Genomic DNA, 23,605 nt, shown 5'->3' on the forward strand with positions numbered 1-23,605 from the left:
ATTCCTTTGTCTGTCTCTCCATTCCTTTGTCTGTCTCTCCATTCCTTTGTCTGTCCCTCCATTCCTTTGTCTGTCTCTCCATTCCTTGTTCTGTCTCTCCATTCCTTTGTCTGTCCCTCCATTCCTTTGTCTGTCTCTCCATTCCTTTGTCTGTCCCTCCATTCCTTTGTCTGTCTCTCCATTCCTTGTTCTGTCTCTCCATTCCTTTGTCTGTCCCTCCATTCCTTTGTCTGTCTCTCCATTCCTTTGTCTGTCCCTCCATTCCTTTGTCTGTCTCTCCATTCCTTGTTCTGTCTCTCCATTCCTTTGTCTGTCCCTCCATTCCTTTGTCTGTCTCTCCATTCCTTGTTCTGTCTCTCCATTCCTTTGTCTGTCTCTCCATTCCTTGTTCTGTCTCTCCATTCCTTTATCTGTCCCTCCACAATCAGTTTCCAGAGATCTCTGTGAAATCAAATGGTAATACCTGATGTGAAATAGAGGTTAAAGATTTTCTGGAGGAGTTTTGACCTATTTAAAAATATTTGTAATACAGGGGTTAAAGGGGACATAATGCCAAGGTCATAGATTTGAAGGAGTTGTCAGATGTAAAGTCTGCATGATACCTTCAAGGTTCTTTTCCTTTGCTGGGCCCTTTTTGACTTGTCAGTATTCCAGCTGTTAAACCTCTTTTTGAATCTTTTGAAATTTTGCAAAACCTTCATTGGTCAAAAACACCTTTGGAAACCTTCATTGATAAGATCTTCTTTGGAAACCTGCACTGGTAAACTTTACCATTGGGAAACATCCATTGGTAAAAATCGCGTTTGGGAACCATATACTCAGTAAAAAAACATATTTTGATCTGCACTTTAGCAGGGAAATATGCTTCGGAGATCTCTCTCGAAGGAAAAAAAAAAAGATATATTACTATTAATATTATTACTTCAAGCTTTTGTGACCAAATAAGGTAGGCGGCCATTGTTTTGTGTACTTAGGTTACATAACGGCTTTTACTACTCAGTCATGCATATAAACCGTGTTGTGGGGTCAGGCCCCGACATAGTATGTATGTCACTCTAAACAATTATGTTGATAACTGTCCTTGTCGTTGCCCGTCATACGGACAGGAAATGAAACAAAGCTGATGAATGTATGTCTGTCGCCAGTCATATACATATTATTACAACATAAGCAACAGACAACTCATTTCTTTAACCAAAAAAGGCAAGTTAACAAATTAATTAAACGATGGCTCAGACTGGGTCTCCGCTGAAAATGTTTAAAATTTAATATTTATTTGAAATGTTATTTCATTTATTTTGTGGTATTATTTAAATTTCACAAATATCTTAGCGTATAACTCACTGCCTGGAATGATGAACGATCTACTGTGTAATGTATATGAACTTCTGGTGGTTTCGAGATTTGGAACTTTATAAGTATTTGATGAATATATATATATTTTATGTTTGGTCTATGGGACAATATCCAATACATGCACAAGATAAATTTTGTTATTTTTTTATTTTCATATTTCCATAGTAGCCATGAAATCAGTGAAAGTTTCTGCATGAAAAAGCAAACTAAACAAATTATAGCCAAAAGTATTATATATGTTAGAAAACCTTTGTTAATTGGATAAACTGTTTAGATTGATTTTGAAAGGAAGATAAAGAAAATGAAAGAGATAGAAAAAAGTTTGAAAATTGTTTGGAACATGATTTATGAAATGGGAGGTTGATTGACAGGAAGTGCAATGGACGTTGATTTGAAAGATGGGAGGAAAATGAGCAAAAATTGAAATAGAAGAATCTATGAAATTTTGAAGGATGACGAGTGGAACTAATGTGAAATGAAGCTCGGAAGTATGAGATTAAAACAACGATTATCAAGACATAATTGCTGTACATGATTGTGACTCAGTCTCTCACATTTGATTAGCTTGATCTACATTTAATACTCTTGTCTAAATTTTAATTTCGTTAATGCCAGAATGACTCTAGTAGGCCGGAGAATAACTGTCAGGATTCAAAGTTTTTCATATTGGGAATGAAGATTTGTGAGTTTGCCAAAGTTTGTGATGATACTTGGGGCCTTAAATAGGAACACGTTGTGAAATACAGACAGGCTTGGTACACACCGGTCTATAACTGGAGCCTAGTGACGTAGATAGGCAGGAAAACTTATAACATACCGTTACAGAAAACTTTCAGTATGGTATTTTTAAATTCCATATTGTGTACAGTAATTCTCTTCATAAACCTTCACGTGCTCTTGTTCAATCCGAAACCTGAGATTAATATAGATTTAGTCACTTTAGATTTGTTTTATATCCTATTAATAGCAAGGGTCATTTAATAATTTGTTAGGTAAAGGAGGCAGAGGAAAGTCAGAGTACCAAGAGTAAAACCACAGACCCAAAATCAGAACCTGGCAACTGCCCAGCATGAAATTTGAAATTGTGACCTTGGGATTCAGGGCTTAAGTAATGTTTCAAGACACCTTTTCCACTTAGCCATTAAGATCCCTTATTGTAAAATAACCGCAAGTAGGGAAGATGAAATTGGTTACAAGTTAAAATTCTGATGACTAATCAGATTGAAATGATTGGCAAATGGAAGGTACGATACAAGTCATTTGGTGGTTCATCACCAGTTCATCATAAAATTTAGCACTATACATTGATAAGCTCTTCAAAGGCAGCACAGAAAGTGCTAAAATAAAACTACCACTAAAATAAGTACGGTTGCAGTATGAAGTTTCTATGCATATGATGATTACACATTTAGAAAAAAAAGAGGTGTTTTAAAAGATTTCAGATGTCAAAGGAGAAATGTGATATTTATTGATCAAGGTAGGAGCATTAATTATGTGATATACAACACCGATACTATAAATAACATACACACTTGCTGACACTGATGGGAGGAGCAGAGCCTAAGGGATTGTGAGGAGGGGGAGGGGTGGGGTATAGTTACATGCATAAAACATATGTTCTATGGTGGTAATCTATCATCCCCTGATGGATTTTACTGGGAGTGAAAAAAAGGTTTTGACGAATTGTCGTCATTTTTCATGAATTTGAGTGCATGGCGTGCGTGTGTGCGTGTGTCTGGATCAGCTGTTATCTACCTAATTAGTGATGAGCTTCTCCTGTTAAGTCATTTCTCAAGCACCACATACTTTTAGTAAATAACTTCCATTAAAAAAACTAAAAAATGTTTACAAGAGAGCGAGCGGACACTTATTTAAATATCATGCTTGACTTCTATATTGGTCTCTGCAAAGTACACTGGAGCAGATTTAGATATATTTAGTTGCAATTTATTTCGCTATTTTTGGCTAGTGTTTGTTTCAAATGATGCATTTTGATGTTAAATGATACTTGTCTTAGACCTTTAGGTTATGGAGGTTTTTTGTTCATTCTTTTTCTCTTTAGAATCCTAATTGGTGTTCAAATATATGAAAACCTGTCTTTAAAGACTATCCTAGTTAAATGTGAACTCTAAAGCAAGGTGGTCTTTATACACAGTTAAAATTGTTATTAATAGCTTTTTGGGACTCTTAAAGTGGTCTTAATAAGCAGGTGGTCTTTATACAGAGGTGGTCTTTACATAGAGGTGGTCTTTATACAGAGGTGGTCTTTACATAGAAGTGGTCTTTATACAGAGGTGGTCTTTACATAGAGGTGGTCTTTATACAGAGGTGGTCTTTATACAGAGGTGGTCTATATACAGAGATGGTCTTTATACAGAGGTGGTCTATATACAGAGGAGGTCTTTATACAGAGGTGGTCTATATACAGAGATGGTCTTTATACAGAGATGGTCTATATACAGAGGAGGTCTTTATACAGAGGTGGTCTATATACAGAGATGGTCTTTATACAGAGGTGGTCTATATACAGAGGAGGTCTTTATACAGAGGTGGTCTTTATACAGAGGTGATCTTTATACAGAGGTGGTCTTTATACAGAGGTGGTCTATATATATACAGAGGTGGTCTTTATACAGAGGTGGTCTTTATACAGAGGTGGTCTTTATACAGAGGTGGTCTTTATACAGAGGTGGTCTTTATACAGAGGTGGTCTGTATACAGAGGTGGTCTTTATACAGAGGTGGTCTTTATACAGAGGTGGTCTTTATACAGATTGGTCACTAAAGCAGGTTTCACTGTACTAATGAAACATAAAATACTAACAATGCAACACATGTAAAGAAACCTCAACAAGAAAAACTAATAAACCTAAAAACTGCAAGTTTAACCTAACTGAAATTTAAGTTTTATGTGGATCATGCTCCAGTTGTACCTACTTTGTCAACATACATATGAAGCGTTACATGAGCGCTACAGAAGAATGTATGATGGATGTTCGGAGTAAATTAGGTCACCTGTTTTATTACCTCTGCCTCTGAATGCCTGAGAGGGATGACAGACTGACAGCTGGTCCAGACCTCGTGACATTGTAGTTTCGGAATATTGATGCCGTACCTTCTTCTTATGTAACTCAAGACATTTTTCTGTATGAAAATCATGTGTGAAGTTTTTTCCTTTTTGCTCTTCAATGATTGATTTGTTATTTATTCAACAAGTTAATTTTATATAGTAACTTACATATTTGAAAATGGCATTAGTAAGTCAAATCCGACAATGATGAAAAAAAATTATAATGTTATCACCTACTGTGGTAGTAATTTGCATAGCTTAAATTTGTAAAAGTTTAATTCATAAATTTAATTAGCAAGATACTCCATGTTCCTTTATATCATTATTAGCCAATTTGCAGTCTACTGGCATCATGAAAAAAAAAAATAAGATATTGAACCCATGTGATCTTGAATAAAAGTCAAGGTCCTTTAAAACACAAACTTGTTAGCCATTCACCCCAGGATGCAATATGCTTAAAATAGCTATGCATAGCATTTATGTCTTTTAAAGATGCTCCACCGCTAACAGAGCAAAAATGATATTCGTCATTTGAACATTAAATGGTGTCTTATCGTGTATATATATGCCTAATTAACACAAAAAAATATATAAAATAATTTATTTCGCCTTTGGTGCATGCATATTTTTAACTTGATGTAAAATTAGAAGCTCAAACTTTTCAGTGGTGGTAATGGTGTAAAGTAAGTAACTTCTGTAACTGAAGAAAAATACTAAATCGTCTGCTTCTGATTTTGATATTGAAAAAATACTATTTGTCAGCGATGGAGCATCTTTAAAGAAAAGTTCATAAAACCAGAGATGGTATGTAAATCACTGCTTAAAATGATAGGAAAACTTAGAAGTACTTTCGGATCATCATATTTTATCTCTAAATTATGCCAAATACTTTAGAATTATCACGCTCTGTCCTTCACCTGTCCATTAAATATTTATCCTGCATAATTCTATCTAAGTGAAATCAACGTTATGTAAATAAGCATTAATTGTGGGGGAGACTATCTCCTTCGGACCATCTTTGTATCTCTGTATATTCATTATGTTAGAGAAGCTTTCTTAGATGTTATTAGCATCACAAATTTAATGCTAATTTTGTTGTTCAGGACTTCATTGACTAAATTTTCTGTATCTAGGTTCTGAGAATGCCTTAATGCTATCAAAACATTTTCAATTTTTTAAAAAAAAAAATGCTGTTTACACACCTGTGAAGTGCATATGCTCTGCATGGGGTACCTGTACATACCTGAGATCAATTGGGTTGAAGTTTACCTTTGGTAGTAATACCAGAGAGGTGTAGTGTACATGTCGGTTTCAATGTATTCTGTTACGGTTGATTGACTAATCGAGGGCACTGGCTCATAGACCATTCAATCTTTCTGGAGAGTTGTACATATTTACATTGGCACCGTGCTAAAGAGGGGCTAATTAATGCTTAATTGTTGTCGGCTTCCAATTCTCAATAATCCTAATTCACTACATGTATGGTGTTCTTTCCTTAACAAGACAGATCTTAGATTCAGTATCAGATCTGCTAATCAATAACGTTTACCTAGATATTATGTAACTAGAGAGCGTAAATGTGTGAAACTAAAGTATAAAATAACTAACAAAAGTATACCAACATGAACAGAAAATAATTCACTGAGCACGATTTTCAGAAAAAGATATATTATTGTTACTCTAACAAAAACATGAACTGACAGTTAGAAATCGTTACTGGTACGATATTTTGACGGGTCGACTTTTGATGATAGATGAGCGTATCTCAAAAGATAAATCTTACCAGGGGATACAAGCCTGTATGTTCTATTGGTCAGTGACATCAGACCTGCTAATACTGGTTACGTTACTAGAGGCAGTGCCGAGTTGTTTAACCAAGGTGATTGACCAGCACGGTAGTTCTTACAGGATAGTCGTCAAAGGTGACTGACCATTAGGACCATTTTGGCCAGTTAGTGGTCTACCTGACAGGATGTACATAGTATAGGTAGTAGTGTGAAGCCTATGTATATTTCATCGCCATTGTCAGTACTAAAAGCATGGTTAGCATACATAGCTTGTTTCAGAATTCTTAAAAAAAGAAAAATTCTTAAAATATCAGTAGATAGATACATAATCTTTAGATTATAAATCTCTTTATTTGACAAGTCTTGATGTTCCTGACCTTTTATGATTGCAATAAAATTATACATCGGCACATGAAGTTCTGATTGTCATTGATTTTTTGCTCCTTATTCGGGCGAACTCTCCACGGTTTTAGCCAGCCTCTCTTTGACTTCATAGACCTAATGTAGGTGTTCTTTTGTCCAAATACAGCCTCCGTGATCTTAGATATAATACCAAATCAAGAGAACGTCCGCTGCAGTAATATCGGACACGACTCGGTCACGATTCATTAGAATCTAACCAATTCACCATTCTTGGTCACAACGGCAGTTAACTGTAGTTGACATAGACATTGAAATGTGTTCTGCGGCCGTTGTCACAACGGCAGTTGAACTTCATTCCTCAGGGTTATTGACTTAATATGAATTGGTGCCACCCACTTTATGTTACACAGTCAATAAAGTTTTATTTCGATATGTTTGAATGTTTGTCATGTGAAGTTTGAATCTACACCAGTTGTAGTGTAGCCATGTTGCTGTATGGACAAACAATTGACAGACTAGCCGATGTTTTACACTGTAAGATATCAGAAGGTATGTACTTACAATATGCTATTTCTCCTTCAGAGTATAGAGGTAAATTTTTAAAATTTATTCACCGATTACAATAACGATTTAGAAACTGGTGAATTGTAGTTGATGGAGAAATTCGTTACCACATATATGTAAAAACCTGGCTTCCGTAGATAAAAGAAAAAATGTTCATCACAGCCAAGTGATCTTTATACACAGGTTAAATTGTGATGATATTGGCCCTTTGGGATTCCAAAAGGTCTTATGAAGCAAGTGGTCCTTAAACCAAGGTGATTGCTAAGACAGGTTTGACTGTATCTCAATAATGTGTGCTGTAGAAGGTAAGCCTCATTAAGTGCATATGTAACAGACCGTTTTCCATGTTCTTGGCATGAGGCTAGGTTTTCTGTTATAAAGTGTTAATGGTTTGAATTCTGGGTTGAACAAAGCACCAAATCCCAAACTTAGCCTTTCAACTTTTGTGTAGATTTTGTGAGGTTGTAGAAGAGAATTCCATACCAGTTTGAACTCAGCATGCTATAGTGTACAGGGTGCACCAATGCTCAGTGGAACAGACTGTTAATTACAACATTCACACAATCACCCAAATTGCATTATTTTGCTCACGTCAAACAACATGATACATTTTTTCCTATTTTATTCATTTTATATATAATTTTATTTAAGATAAATCAATTTAGATGCTGTTCCCTTGTCTGGAGCAAACACAATGTACACCATTGCACCTAAATTGTACTATAAACCTAATGTCGTCTCAATTAACAAATTTGATCTTCAAATTCATATTTAATCCTTTGAAGTTCGGTGCTGTACCTATCTTATTCCCCAATGTTGGTTTAGATCGTGCTTGCATGCCGCTGACGTTTTAATAAATTAAACCTGAATGAACTCCGCCAAACATCGTCATACACATCATAGGTATTGTTTTATTTTTAAAAGCGTCATGGTTGTTATTTAGACTGAAAGGTCTCCACATGGCTGAGGCTTTAGCGATATACTTTTATCCTTACTTTATATAAAAAAAAGTTTAATTTTGATATTCCTGATAGGATAATGTTTATTTGATTACAAATGATAATGTTTGTTTTAATATATGGCTATAAAACATCACATTTAGACACGTGTTTATTGAAACAAAAATTAAAAAAAAAAATTATTTCTCGAGCAAACAAAGAAAAACACGTTTCAAATACAGAGGTGTTTTTCTCACACGTTTCAATTGTTTGGTATCATGAAGAGTTCATCAACAGGTTTCTTAACAGCTTTATTTCTACTAGACATTGTCAAAGGTCAGCGTACTGACATTCTCCACGTCTGTACTTATAGCGAGATATGAAGCAGACGGTCACTTGTAATGTTTCACAACATTCTTTTTTAGAATAAATCAAAAGGAATGATAGCTATTATAGATATCATTTCAAATGGTTAAAAAATAGCTAAGAATGATGGTGCAAGGGTTCAAAAATTGATTAAAAGAATTTCTAAACTCGATCTGCTGTATTTGATAAAAGGATCAATGGAAATTTATAGCTCCTATTGTGGAAGAAAAATATGGATGTAATTTCTTTCTTTGTTTTTTGTTGGACTCATTCCCTCTTCATTTTTTGTTAAGATTTATTCTCTCTTCATTCTTTGTTTGATTTATTCTCTCTTTGTTTTTCATTTTAATAATGAAAATCTTTTCAGTCAAAGCCACATTGAACAAACCGACATGTGTTTATGTGGTTGCAGTCTGCCCTATGTTAAGTATGTAACATGCCCAAAACATACTTATACTGTTGATGGTTATACACCATTCTAAGCCACTTGAGTTCTGGGCATGTGCAGAAGTGTGTAAAAACAATACTACCATCCAATACACCTTGAGAGCTGTACAAACTTCAGCGTTCACAGCTCGCTCCATTCATAGTTTGCCAGAGTGAGACCTAGCTAGCACACATTTCTGCACCACTCTTACTCCAGCAGATATGACTGTCTGTGATTTGATGTAAAACTCTCTACCTTGGAAGGATGTTTGAGTTGTAATAGTTTTATATTGTGTCAATCATACAGGATGTTTATTGTTGGACTTACAGATTTCTGTTTTGGGAAATTTATCGTTGATAATTAAGTCTGTTTATTTACATACTTGACAAGCAGATTAGCCAAGTCTCGGTTTTGTTTTCGCTGTTTGTGACAATAATGAAACGCACAGACTCCGTGGATTAATGATTGTATGGCGAGTCTAGCTGACCTCAGTTGTCACGCTGTCATATAAATATTAATACATTATACACATAACCGGGGAGAAACAAGGAAATGTCTCTCATAATATAGGAAGCCAGCGAAGAATCGTACAACGAAATAACTGGAATTAGGAACAATTTTCTGGGGTTTTATTTGATTTTGTGAATTGTGACGAATTTATCACAAATGTTGTGTTCATACTAACTTATCATCATTTATTGTGAAACAGGAAAAAAGGATTATCAATTTTTCTGTTACATTACTGTTAGTGGACACAGGATTCAGGAAAATCCAATTTTGTGAATGAAACTACTTCAGATACTTTTAAAGCATCAGTAGTGATGTTAAACACTGACTTCGATAAAGTGTTCTTCAGGAACTGACATTATCAACCATTACTGAGGTGATTTGAATCTTTTTAAAAATTAACTTTGAAACCTTGGAACTGTCTGAGCCACAGAATGGTCCATATGTCGTCGATGGTCGCTCTAGGTGTCAATGTACCGCCATTCCACATCGGGGACCAGACAGGCCCCAACCATCATGTGAACGGTCGAATCTTGTCCTCTGACACGAGTGTACGAACACCGTGCTCACCAGTGTGTCGAAGATGGCGCTGTAAGTGTATGATCGATTGTATCAATATTGAAATTTTATTGGAAATTCAAAATCATCTGCAAAAAGTATATGAAAATAAATGCATTTTTTTTTTCTTAAGGTTATAAGAAACGTTATTACTTTAATCTGATTTTTCCTTGGAGAAAAAAAAAAAAACAGAACAAAAAATAATTTCATAAATAACACAGATTGAGGTTCCAAAATTTGTATCACTATTTGTAAATACAAAATACTATATTTACCAGATATTTGAGATATTTGGTGATTTTTAAATGTTGTTGAAATTTCTTTGCTCATTGTTCAAGGTAATCATTATGATTAACTAAAACAATGCACAAAAATAATTGTACTTGGATTGAGCAGGGGAAAAAACCTGAAGAATACCCATTTGTTATGTATATTGAGATTGCATTATTGCAACAGATCATTAGCCCCAATTTCTTGGGGCCAAAAGCTATGACTTTAGTTAAAATCTAGTGTTCCTATATATTTGAAGTCAAAATTTGATTTTTAATATAGTTTGTTTCCAGAAATTGGGGTTGCATCATCTGTTGTTTGTTCGGGTGCTGCATACTCTTTAAGAATAACAAAATCTACCCATGCATCCCGAGCCTTAATGATAACAAGCACCTGCTCTTGTAGAAAAACATATGTGGTTTATATACAAATACTGACGGCCCTATATATGTTTGTGATTCTTTATTTGTGAATAAACCCTGGCTTATATCTCACCGATTTCTAGCCAGAGCTGGAATCTGTCTGACATTCACACGAAGTGTAATTCCACATTCATTCTGGAGCATCCATGTTTGCTTTGGCAACTCATTGGATTCTAAGCACTCTCAAGTAAATTCCTTACTTGTATTCATTAGAGAGGAGGGCGAAAAGGTGTTGCTAAAAATAGCCCCCTGTAGGGTAGGTGAGGGGGCTCGGGCTGGTGGAAGGCCGTCGGCCCCCCTCTATCAGACGGCATTAGCAGAGTAAATCGTCTTTTCCTGTTGTTTATTGCTAGGAAATTAGCGTGAAATTACTTTCCTCAATGGCCAACGCTCCTAATGGCATACCTTTGCCACAGGTAGGGGCTTGTGGTTGTTGTTATGGAAAAGGTTGTAGGAGGTCATAGGTCGCAAGTTCGCTGTTGCAGGAAGTGTAGTATATTACATTTGCAATAGAATGTATTTTGGCAGGTGAGACATGTATGATAGATGTAATATGATGACTGTACCTGTGTTAATTGTTGACGTTTATGTGATATTTCTCAGTGCTGATGTAAATGACAGATATGTGCAGTCTGTGTTAAGTTTGACACGTCCCGTTTTAATGACTGCATTAGTCGGCTGTCCTGCCAACCATGTGCATTATAAGTCAGTTGATGGCCCATTAACAGATCCATTAATCTGTGATAAGAGATTCTAGCACCGCAGGTCATCAGAATCCTAGGGCTACAGCGAACTATAATAACCTTGATATTTTTGCATAATATTTGCCAATGTCCAATTGGCATTCATGCTCCCATAATTGCCAATTTAATGCAGTTCAGTGCTTAAATATAATCACAAAGTTATTATGAAAAAAATTTAAAATCATGGCAATATTATTATATGATATTTTTAATCTGAAAAATCAAATTTAGAAATGAATTATTGTTGTCATGATTACATCTAGTTGCTATGACGACTTGAAATTACAAACAGCAGAAACCAATTAATTCCTGTTCAGAACGCCTACTCTATCATTTTATTTTGACAAGAGGATACCAACAGAAATCTCCTAAGTCTCTGTCTATCCTTTTACCGTTCCTTCCACATTTCACCTCTGTAATTCAGATAGGTTGAGTGTCTGTGAGTTGATTTTGACAGCGCACAGGAGATAGCTAGGAGATTTCATTCAGAAGATATGGTGTTTCCATTGAGGCAAAATGCCAACATATTTTCACTTAGAAGAAATGGGTTATCTTGGTATACATTTAAACTGCATAATTTCACGTTTTTTCTTCTCTTGCCAGTCTCAGAATGAACTTTACATTCAGCTAATTTGCCATTAGCGTATAAGTTGATGTTTGAAAGCTCTACATTGTGCCGTAAGGTTACAAGGCTATGATGGGAGATTACATATAAGAGATAATGGTGTAGGATATATATTACAGGGAGCATAAGGTACTGTACTGTGTGGCTCCTACAGGAGGTAGGGTATAGGACAGAAGAGGGAGACATATAGGACAGGGGGATAGGATGTAGGACAAAGGAGGGAGACAAATAGGACAGGGGGGACAGGATCAAGGACCAAGGAGGGTGACAAATAGGACAGAGGGTAGGATGTATGACTAAGTAGGGAGGCAAATAGGACAGGGGGTAGGATGTAGGACAAATGAGTGAGGCAAATAGGACAGAAATAGCAATGACAGGGGTAGGATGTAGGACAAAGGAGGGAGGCAAATTGGACAGGGGTAGGATGAAGGACAAAGTAGGGAGGCAAATAGGACAGGGGTAGGATGTAGGACAAAGGAAGTGAGGCAAATAGGACAAAGGAGAGAGACAAACAGGACAAATTGATTAAATAAATAATACAAAAAAGACAGATAAATAGAACAAAGGAGGAGATAAACAAATAGGACGGGGGAGACATCGGACAAAATGCAAAAACGAATACAACAAGCAAACAGACAAATAGGACAAAAAGATGGATAAATAGGTCAGTGCAGATATAGGCTAGGAAGTAAAAATAACATCAGTTAAACTAGAATTAAGACAGGAAAAGCATTGACTTAATCAGTAGCATCTTCGCTAACCAGTAGCTAAGGTTATTTTAAACGATGTTTATAGCCACACTGACAACCAAAATAAATATATTTAAAGCAAATGTCGGTGTCATCATCAATTTATACCAGACATATATACAGTCAGATATCGGAAACAGAGAACCTTTCATGAGGAAAAATAAACTTATGTAACATCTGATTTTTACATTCATGAAAAAATTATTTTTACTAGTGAATCAATCTGATGAAAATTTGATGTTAATAATTGTGCTGAGATTTGTAAAAACTGTCATTGTTTATATAATTCTTTCAACTAAAACAAACAAAATGTGTTAATTGTATCTTTAGGAAGATCAAATAATTTTTACCTGGATGTGAAATCTATAAACATTAGGTATGAAGGAACTGTTGGTACTAACAACACTCCTGCGGTAATTACCATGTCATTATACGCTTTAAATCACCGCTCTAATCAGCTTACATTTTCTGTTGTTTATCAAAAAGAAAAAATGCAAGTCACATTTCATAAGTTTGTTTACTTTATAAGAATTGTTTACTTGAGATATTAGTCTGTGAATATCTCAGGAAGGTCTTGATGGCTGATTCCAATGTTCCGAAAAATTTGACAGAATAAATTTTACATTTATTTATTTGTCATCAAGCTAACAAAGCTTTGAGCCAATGTGTGAGTAGTTTGAAGGCATATAAAACAACAAGTTAGCTATTTAAGTATGTAATTACACAACCTCTATAAAGTCACTTTCACGCCTCATCTCCACCCGATTGGGCCGGGCTTGGCTCGAACCAATCGGGACATCCGCCACGGGCAGATTCTTCCTGACCTTAGATTATGTCTCCTCAAAGCAGATGAAGGGAAATGTATCGGACAAGGCTTCCAATATCTGTAATTTGTCAGTAATGAAATCTCCATCTGGGGTTCTGTGGAGTAGAATGAACCTTTGACACGTCTTTGGTGTCATCAAGTTCTTCTATAAGGTCTTTATCGGCACTGAACAAGTCCTTAACAGGAATGAAAATAATTGTCAACCTATCCATTTTTGTCGTCAGTTGAACAGAGGACAATGTGGCGATTGGTATCTCTTTAGTGTCATCAGGTTCTTATGTAAAACCTGAATTCTTTACCTGTAGATAATGAATCATGACGAATGGGTTATAATACGAGTGGATCTCTTGGTCCGTCAACTGATCTAGTTTTGTGACAGAGATGTGACACAAGAATTTAATCCCATCTGTCATTATCCTAAATGACACTGCGAAAAAAAAATAGTGATCACTCTAAGTACATTTATCAGATTTGTTGGATACTGACGTCATTCATAGCAAAACTATTTCAGCCGAATCATGGTATTCAGCACGTATGTATATCATAAGTATTCACCTTTGTTTTTTGTCATGTGACATTTAAAATTTTATTGATTTATGAAAAATTGAGAATGGCTTGGACATGTACTAGATTAGAGGTCTAGGTTTGAGTGTGAACTGATCAAGCATACGGTGGTTAGATCAATTAACACACAAAGCCGCTAATTGTCTCAGTGATGTATCGGTCTTAAATGACACCTCACACTGAGATATATAGTTTTTGATGTGTTCTGTATCTTTCACCATGATATATAGACCACGGATCTCCGTAATGAATTATAGCTACACGGCATAAATTTTATTTCATACTTTACATACCTAAATTTTTATGAACTAATATATATGGATCAATGTATCAATTTAATCCATTCAACCCTGTTATTTCATAATGAACTGTTCTAGTTATAGAAGTAGTAGAGTCCAAGTGTGTTTTCAGGGGGTGAGTGGGTTAAGATTATTTATACTTACATACTTATCCCATGAAGCACAGGAGACAAATGCATGAACATTTATTTAGTAGGTCATCAATTTATTCTGATTGAAAAACAAAGAATACTTAGACAACCAAAAAAAGCTTAAGAACACCATATTTAGATTAAACTGAATTTGATATGTGCATTTTAATTCAAAAAGTTTATTTTATTAAAATATACAGGGAATCAAATTTTGTATAAAGTGTATATATTGTAGTAGGCGTATTACACACTTAAATCCTGGAAATTGATGATGCACACTACAACAGGAATCTAAGTATATGTATACTACACCAGGATACTGGTTACCCGGACATCTACTGATGTAGGTTAATGTGTGGGTAATTACAGAAGGCAGGAAGAGATGTTGTACGCTAATTCAAGGGTTGATTGTAAATTAGTGATGAAAGTGATCGCTGAATGAAGTCCGTAATATGGGACTTCCCGTCAGGAGCGAGGCCAGGAATCTTTAGAGGCGAGAGTTGTTGTTGATTTTTTCCACATTTATTGTATGGTTGTTTTTTCTGATGCTTACAGATAAACAACAGGAGCTGGACTTACCGACGTTTAAAGTAGAAGACCACAAAGACCAGCCGATTCGAGAGGAAAAGGAGGTTACGCCCGACTCCGAACGAAGGCCAATGACAAAAATTACAGGTGTTCGCAAATTAAAACATGCCAACAGTTTCACAGGAATTGTACCGAAGTTTGGTGTGGAGACGACTCATCCAGAGGATCTCAGTCAGGTAAATGTTTATTTGAAATCTTGTCGATTCTTCATGTTGAATTACAAATGTATTATACTTCAAATGATTTAAAGTTAACATGCTGCCTCCTATTGGTACAAAATGATGATTTTAAATGTTGTTGTTGGGTTTTTTTTCAGTATCTAGAAGACATAAATAAATGGGGAATTGACCTTTTCAAAATAGCAGAATTATCTAACAAGCAACCTCTAACCTGTGTTACCTACATGATATTCCAGGTAAGTTATCTCGTTAGTAATTTCCTGTTAAAATTGTTAGTGGAATCATTCAGAATTACATCTGCTCAGGTTTAAAATTTCTTATAAAAATAATATATTATCACTCATTGATTAATCAGATAGAATTTAAAATTAATGTTCAAAACCAGTATTAAGAAATCAGCTATGAACTTATTCAGCCCTGAAGACACATTTAGACTCTTCTAACTCAGAAGCTAGTCCAATCCATTATGAAATTTTAGGGGTGAACTGAATAATTCAAGTTCAAATGAATTTTTGAATAAATCTTTTCGTCTCTGAACTTGAAAACAAAAGTTATTCATCATAACTACCACTCTCTGTTTGATATACCGAATAATTCTTATTCAAATGTATTTGCATTTTTTGCAGGAACGAAATTTAATGAAAACGTTTCAGATCCCAAACACAACTCTAGTCACATATTTAATGCACCTGGAGGATCACTACCATACCGATGTCCCGTACCATAATTCCATGCATGCAGCAGATGTTGTGCAGTCGACGCATGTCCTTCTATCATCTCAAGCTCTCGAGGTAAGCAAGAAAGTTGAAAATATTTTACACTAAAAACAGGTTAAAACATAGTATCAAAGAAAACAAACAAACAAGCATTTATTTTTATCTAGAAAAAAAAAATAAAAAATGTTAGCAACCCAACATGATGAAAAAAATTGTTATTTTACCTCGGGTCAGAATATTGTCAACATAAAATCTTGAAATTTTTGTTGCCCTTTTTTTAAGTTAAAAAGATATCCTAAAAACACCTAAAATCATAGCATTGGATCGTCACACAGGAGATAAAATATCAGAGAATGTGGAGCTCAGTTGGCAGGGTGATGGGTTCCCAACTGATAAAACAGAGTTTGGCGAAATAGTAGGTTTTATGAATGATAATTCCTAGATGTACTTTTGTTTTGATTTGTAGAAATACGTGATCACGGACATGTTCTCTTATTGTACAGATCAAAATATTCACGTCTTTATTTTACTTAAATGGTGTTACACCCAAATTATCAACAACTACGTAAGACACGACTTCCACACCCATTTCTGGTTCCAAGATGACGAAGTCGCTCTGTTTAACTCTCTACGTAGCAAATGGCCTAGATCTTTGACACCTGTTCCACACATTGGTATAATCCTTAACACAAAAATGGGTGATTCCATTATCAATATATGGGGAAGTAAGCTTACACCATACTTGCCATGCTTGGTCAACAGATTACGGAGAAAACTGATAAAAAAGGCATTAATTGGCAGAAGACCTACCAAGACCGTGTTAAGAGTAGTCAGTCTCAGAGTGTAATGACGTCAGATCAGATCGTAATAGGCTGGAAAATACTTGAACCAAATAACGAGGGATAAAAAACTCCAGTGAATTTAGCGGAGGATTTCATCCCTTGTATAATGTAAATTAACAATTTGATGTGTAGGTATATTTACATCGTCTGTCGTCATCCTTCTAATCCCTCACGCTCGATCATCCTTACCCCATATAACGACTGGTAATCCGAGGATAGGTGGGGGTCATTCGGTACAAGACGTATCGCTACTAGGGCTAAAGTGTTCAATTTACTTAATGGTATAATGATAAGGGTCCTAATACGGCCTGTCTCATTACTGGGACAACAACTAGAATGGGGCGGATAGGTCCTCATATCTTAGTATTAGTAAAACAGATCTTGTCAAACTCTTATTCTCAAGCTTGATTAATAAAGTATTATTATAAAATAAAAATGTTTTAATAGCAGAACTTATATATATACAGTATATCCCCACCCCCTCCCTGAGTCAGCCCCTTTCTCTCAGCCCTCCCCTATAGTTTCCCTCCCCCCCCCCCTCCAATCCATTATAAGTTTCAGGCGTTTTAACGACATTAATTGGATTTGTAGGAAAATTAATTAAAATAAATATTTAAAAAATTATTAATAAACCAAATCTAATTAAAATCCCATTGTTTTATATGTGCAGTGCATTGTTTGGCTTCAGCTGTCATACTTACTTACCACATGGTTGATTGATAAAAGGAAACGCTAGGGAATTCGGTTTTTTGCTTAATTAATTGGATGGATGGTCAATTATTTATTAATTAGCATAAATTACATAAATAGTTCTGGTTTTGTCTGATATGAATCACATGCCTGAAATCTGCACCAGCGGTTAATGAAAAAGCAAAAGATGTCGATATACATTAAATTATCATGATTATAATTATTTCAACAAATAATTATCCAAATGTCACAAAAATCATAAATCCTTATGCCACTGTAGACGTCACTAATGTATTGTATTACTGATATATAGGTTCAGGGAAGTGTTATCTGATGAACACAGTGTTGTTTTTTTACAGACCAGCGTTGGTTTTTACTGATCAGCGTTGGTTTTTGCTGACCAGTGTTTTTTTCTGATCAGCTTTGTTTTTTACTGATCAGCATTTTTTTTTTACATTACAGAATGTGTTCACAGACTTAGAGGTCCTTGCAGCCATATTTGCTTGTGCAATGCATGATGTGGATCATCCTGGTTTAACGAACCAATACCTTGTAAACACTAGTAAGTAATATATATCATAGTATAAGAACTTATTCTAATTATTCTATGGAGTCGAAACTTTCCAGGTTCCTATCTTGCTCTCGTGAACTTACATTATGTAAGTTCATTATTCAGAAATTAATTTCTCTTACGTACACACTCTATAATTCTGTAGGTTGCGAACTCACTTTCATGTACATATTTTGTGATTTTGTAGGCTCAGAACTTGCCCTCATGTGCCCCTTTCTGATTTTGTAGGTTCAGAACTTGCCCTCATGTACAACGATGAATCTGTCCTGGAAAACCACCACTTGGCAGTGGCATTCAAACTCCTGCAGGAAGAAAACTGTGACATTCTCTTTAACTTAACTGGCAAGCAGCGACAAACCCTACGTAAAATGGTCATAGACATGGTAAGTGTCTGTCTCGGCTCAAATCCGCAGTATTGTGGGGAATTCAGTTTACAAGGCATTTAATAATCTAATCTTTGATTCTTTCGCAATATTATTGTCCCAAAATGCCAAGCATTAGGAACATATTCAATTTATTGATTTTCTGGTACCAGATTTACCAAGGTCATTCTATAGTATTATTTTAATTTTTTCATAAAAAATCAAAGAGTATGAAGGAACTGGCTCCATAGACCATAACAGGATAGACATGTTGGGGAGGTGACTGGGGGGGGGGGGGGGTCTAATATTGGTGATTTCTGAGGATTTGGATCTTGACCATGATCATTTAATCATTGATACTTATAACTACCACAGACAGGCAAGTATATTTTACCGCTGTTTCCTTACAGGTTTTGGCCACTGATATGTCCAAACATATGAGTCTACTGGCTGACTTAAAAACAATGGTGGAAACGAAGAAGGTGGCCGGCTCGGGTGTTCTCTTACTGGACAACTACTCTGACAGAATACAGGTAACTATGGCAACCAAGATTTTAGGAGATAGTGACATAGTAGTTACAAGCAAGGGGAGGTAACAATTTTTTCAGAATGGAAAAATGGAACAGATAGATCTTTTGACACATTGTAAGGTTGATATGCATGGAAATAAATTATTCTAAAATGGTTACCAAAATACTACACATTTTCTTGGCATTTATTTAAAGAGCACTTTGACTGATATTAATATAATCAACATGAACCAGGCTTGGACTACAACATGTGAAGGGAATTAATTTTTAAATTGTTAATTAATATGTCAAAATGTTAATTGAAATGTTAGACATGTGGGTTAATTCATCTTTGTTTTGTTGTTTGTTTACAGGTGTTACAAAACATGGTTCACTGCTCTGACCTCAGTAACCCCACCAAACCTCTACAAATGTACAAGATGTGGGTGGACCGTATCATGCAGGAGTTCTTCCTCCAAGGTGACCTTGAGCGAGAGAAAGGGCTGGACATCAGTCCGATGTGTGATCGACATACAGCTACCATAGAGAAAACACAGGTATGTTGATCCTGTCAGGTGTCCCTCCCCACACCAAGAAGAATAAGATTAAAAGAAATTGGAAATAAGATTTTTATACATGATGTGATCTTGCCTATAGTTCGGTCATGTCATACAAAGGGAAGTAACTGTAGTTGAAGAAACAATAATATTCTATTTGAAATGGATGTATAGTAAATTTTATACCGATTTTTATTTTAATTTTTTCAAACATAAATAAATATATAATACTTCTTGATTTTAAATTTTAATATTTTTTTTTTCAATAGGTGAGCTTCATAGACTACATTGTCCACCCGTTGTGGGAAACCTGGGCCGACCTCGTGTTTCCAGACGCTCAAGAAATCCTAGACACATTGGAGGACAACCGTGATTGGTACATGCGGATGATTCCGATCAGTCCGTCGTCAAGTTTCTGTTCCTCTCGCGATAAGGAGGAGGAGACGCGCTTCCAGTTTGATCTAGAGGAAGACCGAGATGCTTTGAGTCAGGAGTCAGACGGTGATACGCCAGTGACAATAAAATTCCCCAGTAGTTCAAACGCTGGAGCTACTCCAAAATGAGACAATATGTGTTACCGTGACAACAACATTCATCTTGTGATAAAATGGCTGATTGATCCGACAAGTATTGATAGCTTGTTCGGGTGAATTTGTCAGCACGCTCCACTCTCCGCTGGAGATATAGTCTTCATCCCGAGGATGCATGTTTATTCCTCGTCTGTCGACTTGTCTGGACTGTTCATACAAAATGCCAACTGCCATTTTGTCCCGGCGGGTCCCCAACGCTTCCGATGTCCAACCGTGACAGTAATCACGAAACAAAACAACAGTCTACATGTTTGTTTGGAACATACATTAGATCTCACTCCGTTGTTGATTTTATTTAAGATTTTCTTGTTTTAAGAAACAGAGTGCTGAAACCTGAATGAATCTCGGTGCCAAGACATTGTTATATATGTTATTTAACCTTGAGTCCACACTCAAGGTCATGTCCCAGTGTGTCACCATAGTAACACTACGGCTGTGCCATTTGATATTATACTCCCCAGGGTATTTATGTGTGTGACATGCATGAGTAAATCGATGAACCGAAACGATATGTTCAGGTCGAATTCATGATGGAGTCTTATCTGCTGGTTTGGATTTTGAAACTTACCTCTGAAAAAAATTACGAAGTGGACATCTCGCATTTTTGGACGCAATATTGGAAGTTGTGGACGATGAGGGATTTGTGTTTTGCTCTTGAGAAATGTCTGTTTGAATGTGCTTAAGCTGTAAAGTAACATTTCCACTGGAGAAGCAGGATTTCATGAGCATGCATTTACAAGTGTTCGCATATCTGTAGCCAGCCTTCCTATAAAACCACGCTAGGAAGTGTTCGTAGTGGTAAACTGCTCCAAATTGTCGTTAGGCCGGTCCTAGTGCACGATTCTGGATGTTATACCTTGAAGGGTTGTAAACTTTTTGTGTGATTTTCCTATTCATAGTTATACTGACAGCCATATAAACTTTAAAGTCGGTGGTTGCTAAGGAATTTGTCAAAATATATGTTTGTGAACAATTCAGGGCTTGCCTGTCAAACTATCTGGCACGCACACTTTCAAAGTGACGATTACTTGTCGGGAGTTTATTTCATAGCTTCGTGTGAAAAGTGATATCAGAACTAAAGACTATATGTTTCCATGGAAACCAAATGGAAAAATAAACAATACTCGTGCAGTTTTAATAAATGAGTGTTCTTTTACGCCAAGTATTGATAGCTACATCCCTCCATGTAGAATCATTATTTGAATACCAAGAGATTCAATGAACAGTTATTTTCTGCACTCCATACTAGAATATAGATTTGTTTTCTATACATTCAATTTGTTCCTTATAGATTTTTTTCTTCAAGTTTACACAAAATACACTCATTGACTTACATGGTTCATTACTAAATTTGTTCCAACATTTATTTAAATGTTGAAATATTTACAACATTATTATTATTATGAAATTTGTTAAATTTTCATGATAATTGGCCAGCTGCCGTGCTTTTTGTGATTTTGTAGAGCTCTGTGATTTTGTAGCCTATAATCTTCCCTGAATCCCCAAATCATCGGTAGGAAATCGGGAATGCTTTTGGACTTAAGGGTTGAAAGGGCTAGAACATCTGTGTGTGAGATACAAGCAAACCTATCTTCTCTAATTACTGACATTCTCTGTTGTAAAATCTCAAAAAAATCATACCAGGTATGATAAACAATTAATGGCTCTGAGTTATTATATCTTAACATTATTCAAATTAACATTAATTTGAATGATGTTTTAGCAGTATGTTTCAGTAAATAGCACTATAAAAATTGGCCAGGGTTCCACTTCTAAGAACCAACAGGAATATGCTATGTACAGCCTCCGAAAACATATCGGGGAGACCGTTCTTAAATGAATTATCAACCAAATATAATCAAACAAATTTGCATGATGTATAGTCAAGCCTCTATTTCTCTTTCTTTGGTAACTTGAAGGTTCTGGCAATTTCTAAGTAAAACTTACATGGTAAGTTACAAAAGTGAAATAAAAATAAACAGTGTTTATCTGGAATACTTGAGATATCTAAATCTAAATATTTAGCACATTATTATATATATGAGATACAGACTTTGAGAGGTTTGACTGTAGATCAGTATTTAGTTATAGCTGTATTAAAATCTGATATCATCTCATCAAATTCTAATAAAATTCTCACATATATTAACTTTGTAATTGAAAAAAAAAATATTGAAAAGTTTGTCAAATTAAAATGTCTCAATTGAAAAAAACATAATTTCTTTCTTTATTAGGCTGTATTGTTTGAATACAAAAGAAAGAAAAACAGTCCATTAATGCAGGTAAATTTACAAGATATTTTAGGATTAGTGCAAATAATTGGTACAAAATAGAATTATATGTGTCAGATTTTCTTGCCAGTGATTCTAATTGACTATTGACATAGAAATAAGTACATGTGTACTATTGATTGATGTGCGTCTATAAATCAGGGAGTTGGAGAAGATAGCTTTGTATGTACACACACTAAGTTGACTGTTATATCATTGGCTAAGTTATTACAGATACTTGTTGAGATTTTCTGGAAATATTATACATTAAGAATTATATATATTATTATGAATAAAGTGGAATAAGTTCAAAGTAAAAAACTTTCTCTGTTTTGTCTTTTCGTAATATTGTTATTTTCGCCGACATATTTTCACGACACACTGCTATGATTGAGAAAATTTGATCTGCGAAAAATTGAGAAATGTAAATTGACTTGTAAATACAAACCCATATGATGTGAATTTCAAATCAGGAAAAACAGAACAGTTCTATTAAAGCGAGGTCATTTAAGATTTGGCCCTTCCAAATGAGGGCTGTGGTTTTGGCCTGTAAATGCAAATACATATGATGTGAACGTTACCTGAAAAACAGACGTGTTTTTTTAGGTCATCTGACCCGAAGGCGGTGTCTGCCATCAGCTGTGCCTGCCATCAGCTGTGCATAAACTTTTCATTGAAATTACATTTTCTCAATAATTAAAAGCCTCAGGGTTTGGTTCATAATTATGACCTTGACCTTCATTCAACGTCACAGGGGTCAAAAAGGCTAAAATCTTCTCAAGAACTAAAAGGCCCAGGGTACACATATTGAGCCTGCGGCATAATAGGATGAAGGACTACCAAATTGTTCAAATGAATGACCTTGATCTTCATTCAAGGTCACAGGGTTAAAATAGGATAGAATATTCAAACAACTTCTTGTGAATAATTAAGAGGCCTAGAGATCAGATAGTGGACCTATGACCTGCCTTGATGAAGGGCTACAAAGTTTGTTCAAATGAATTACCTTGATCTTCATTTAAAGTCACAGTGGTCAAAAAGGCTAAAATCTTCAAAAACTTCTTATCAAGGACTGAAAGTCCCAGGGTACTCATACATGTATTTGGCCTGCAGCATGCTGGGATGAAGGGCTATCAAGGTTGTTCAAATGAAGTTCCTTGATCTTCA

General features: G+C 35.4%; 1 protein-coding gene across 6 annotated transcripts in view; it reads left to right on the plus strand.

The window, feature by feature from the left end:
* The window catches only part of LOC138324751 (3',5'-cyclic-AMP phosphodiesterase 4C-like), a 267,694-nt gene extending 244,935 nt beyond the window's left edge, over positions 1 to 22,759 (plus strand). For all 6 annotated transcript variants that reach the window (XM_069269870.1, XM_069269872.1, XM_069269871.1 and 3 more), the window contains 8 exons: positions 15,120 to 15,328; positions 15,469 to 15,567; positions 15,958 to 16,122; positions 18,042 to 18,141; positions 18,379 to 18,533; positions 18,923 to 19,045; positions 19,396 to 19,578; positions 19,848 to 22,759. In XM_069269870.1, the coding sequence (XP_069125971.1) occupies positions 15,120 to 15,328; positions 15,469 to 15,567; positions 15,958 to 16,122; positions 18,042 to 18,141; positions 18,379 to 18,533; positions 18,923 to 19,045; positions 19,396 to 19,578; positions 19,848 to 20,141 (1,328 nt within the window). In that variant the 3' untranslated portion in view covers positions 20,142 to 22,759. The remainder of the gene's footprint in view (positions 1 to 15,119; positions 15,329 to 15,468; positions 15,568 to 15,957; positions 16,123 to 18,041; positions 18,142 to 18,378; positions 18,534 to 18,922; positions 19,046 to 19,395; positions 19,579 to 19,847) is intronic.
* Positions 22,760 to 23,605: the final 846 nt, after the last annotated feature.

This window comes from Argopecten irradians, chromosome 6 (genome assembly GCF_041381155.1).
Source record: "Argopecten irradians isolate NY chromosome 6, Ai_NY, whole genome shotgun sequence".
Lineage (NCBI taxonomy): Eukaryota > Metazoa > Mollusca > Bivalvia > Pectinida > Pectinidae > Argopecten > Argopecten irradians.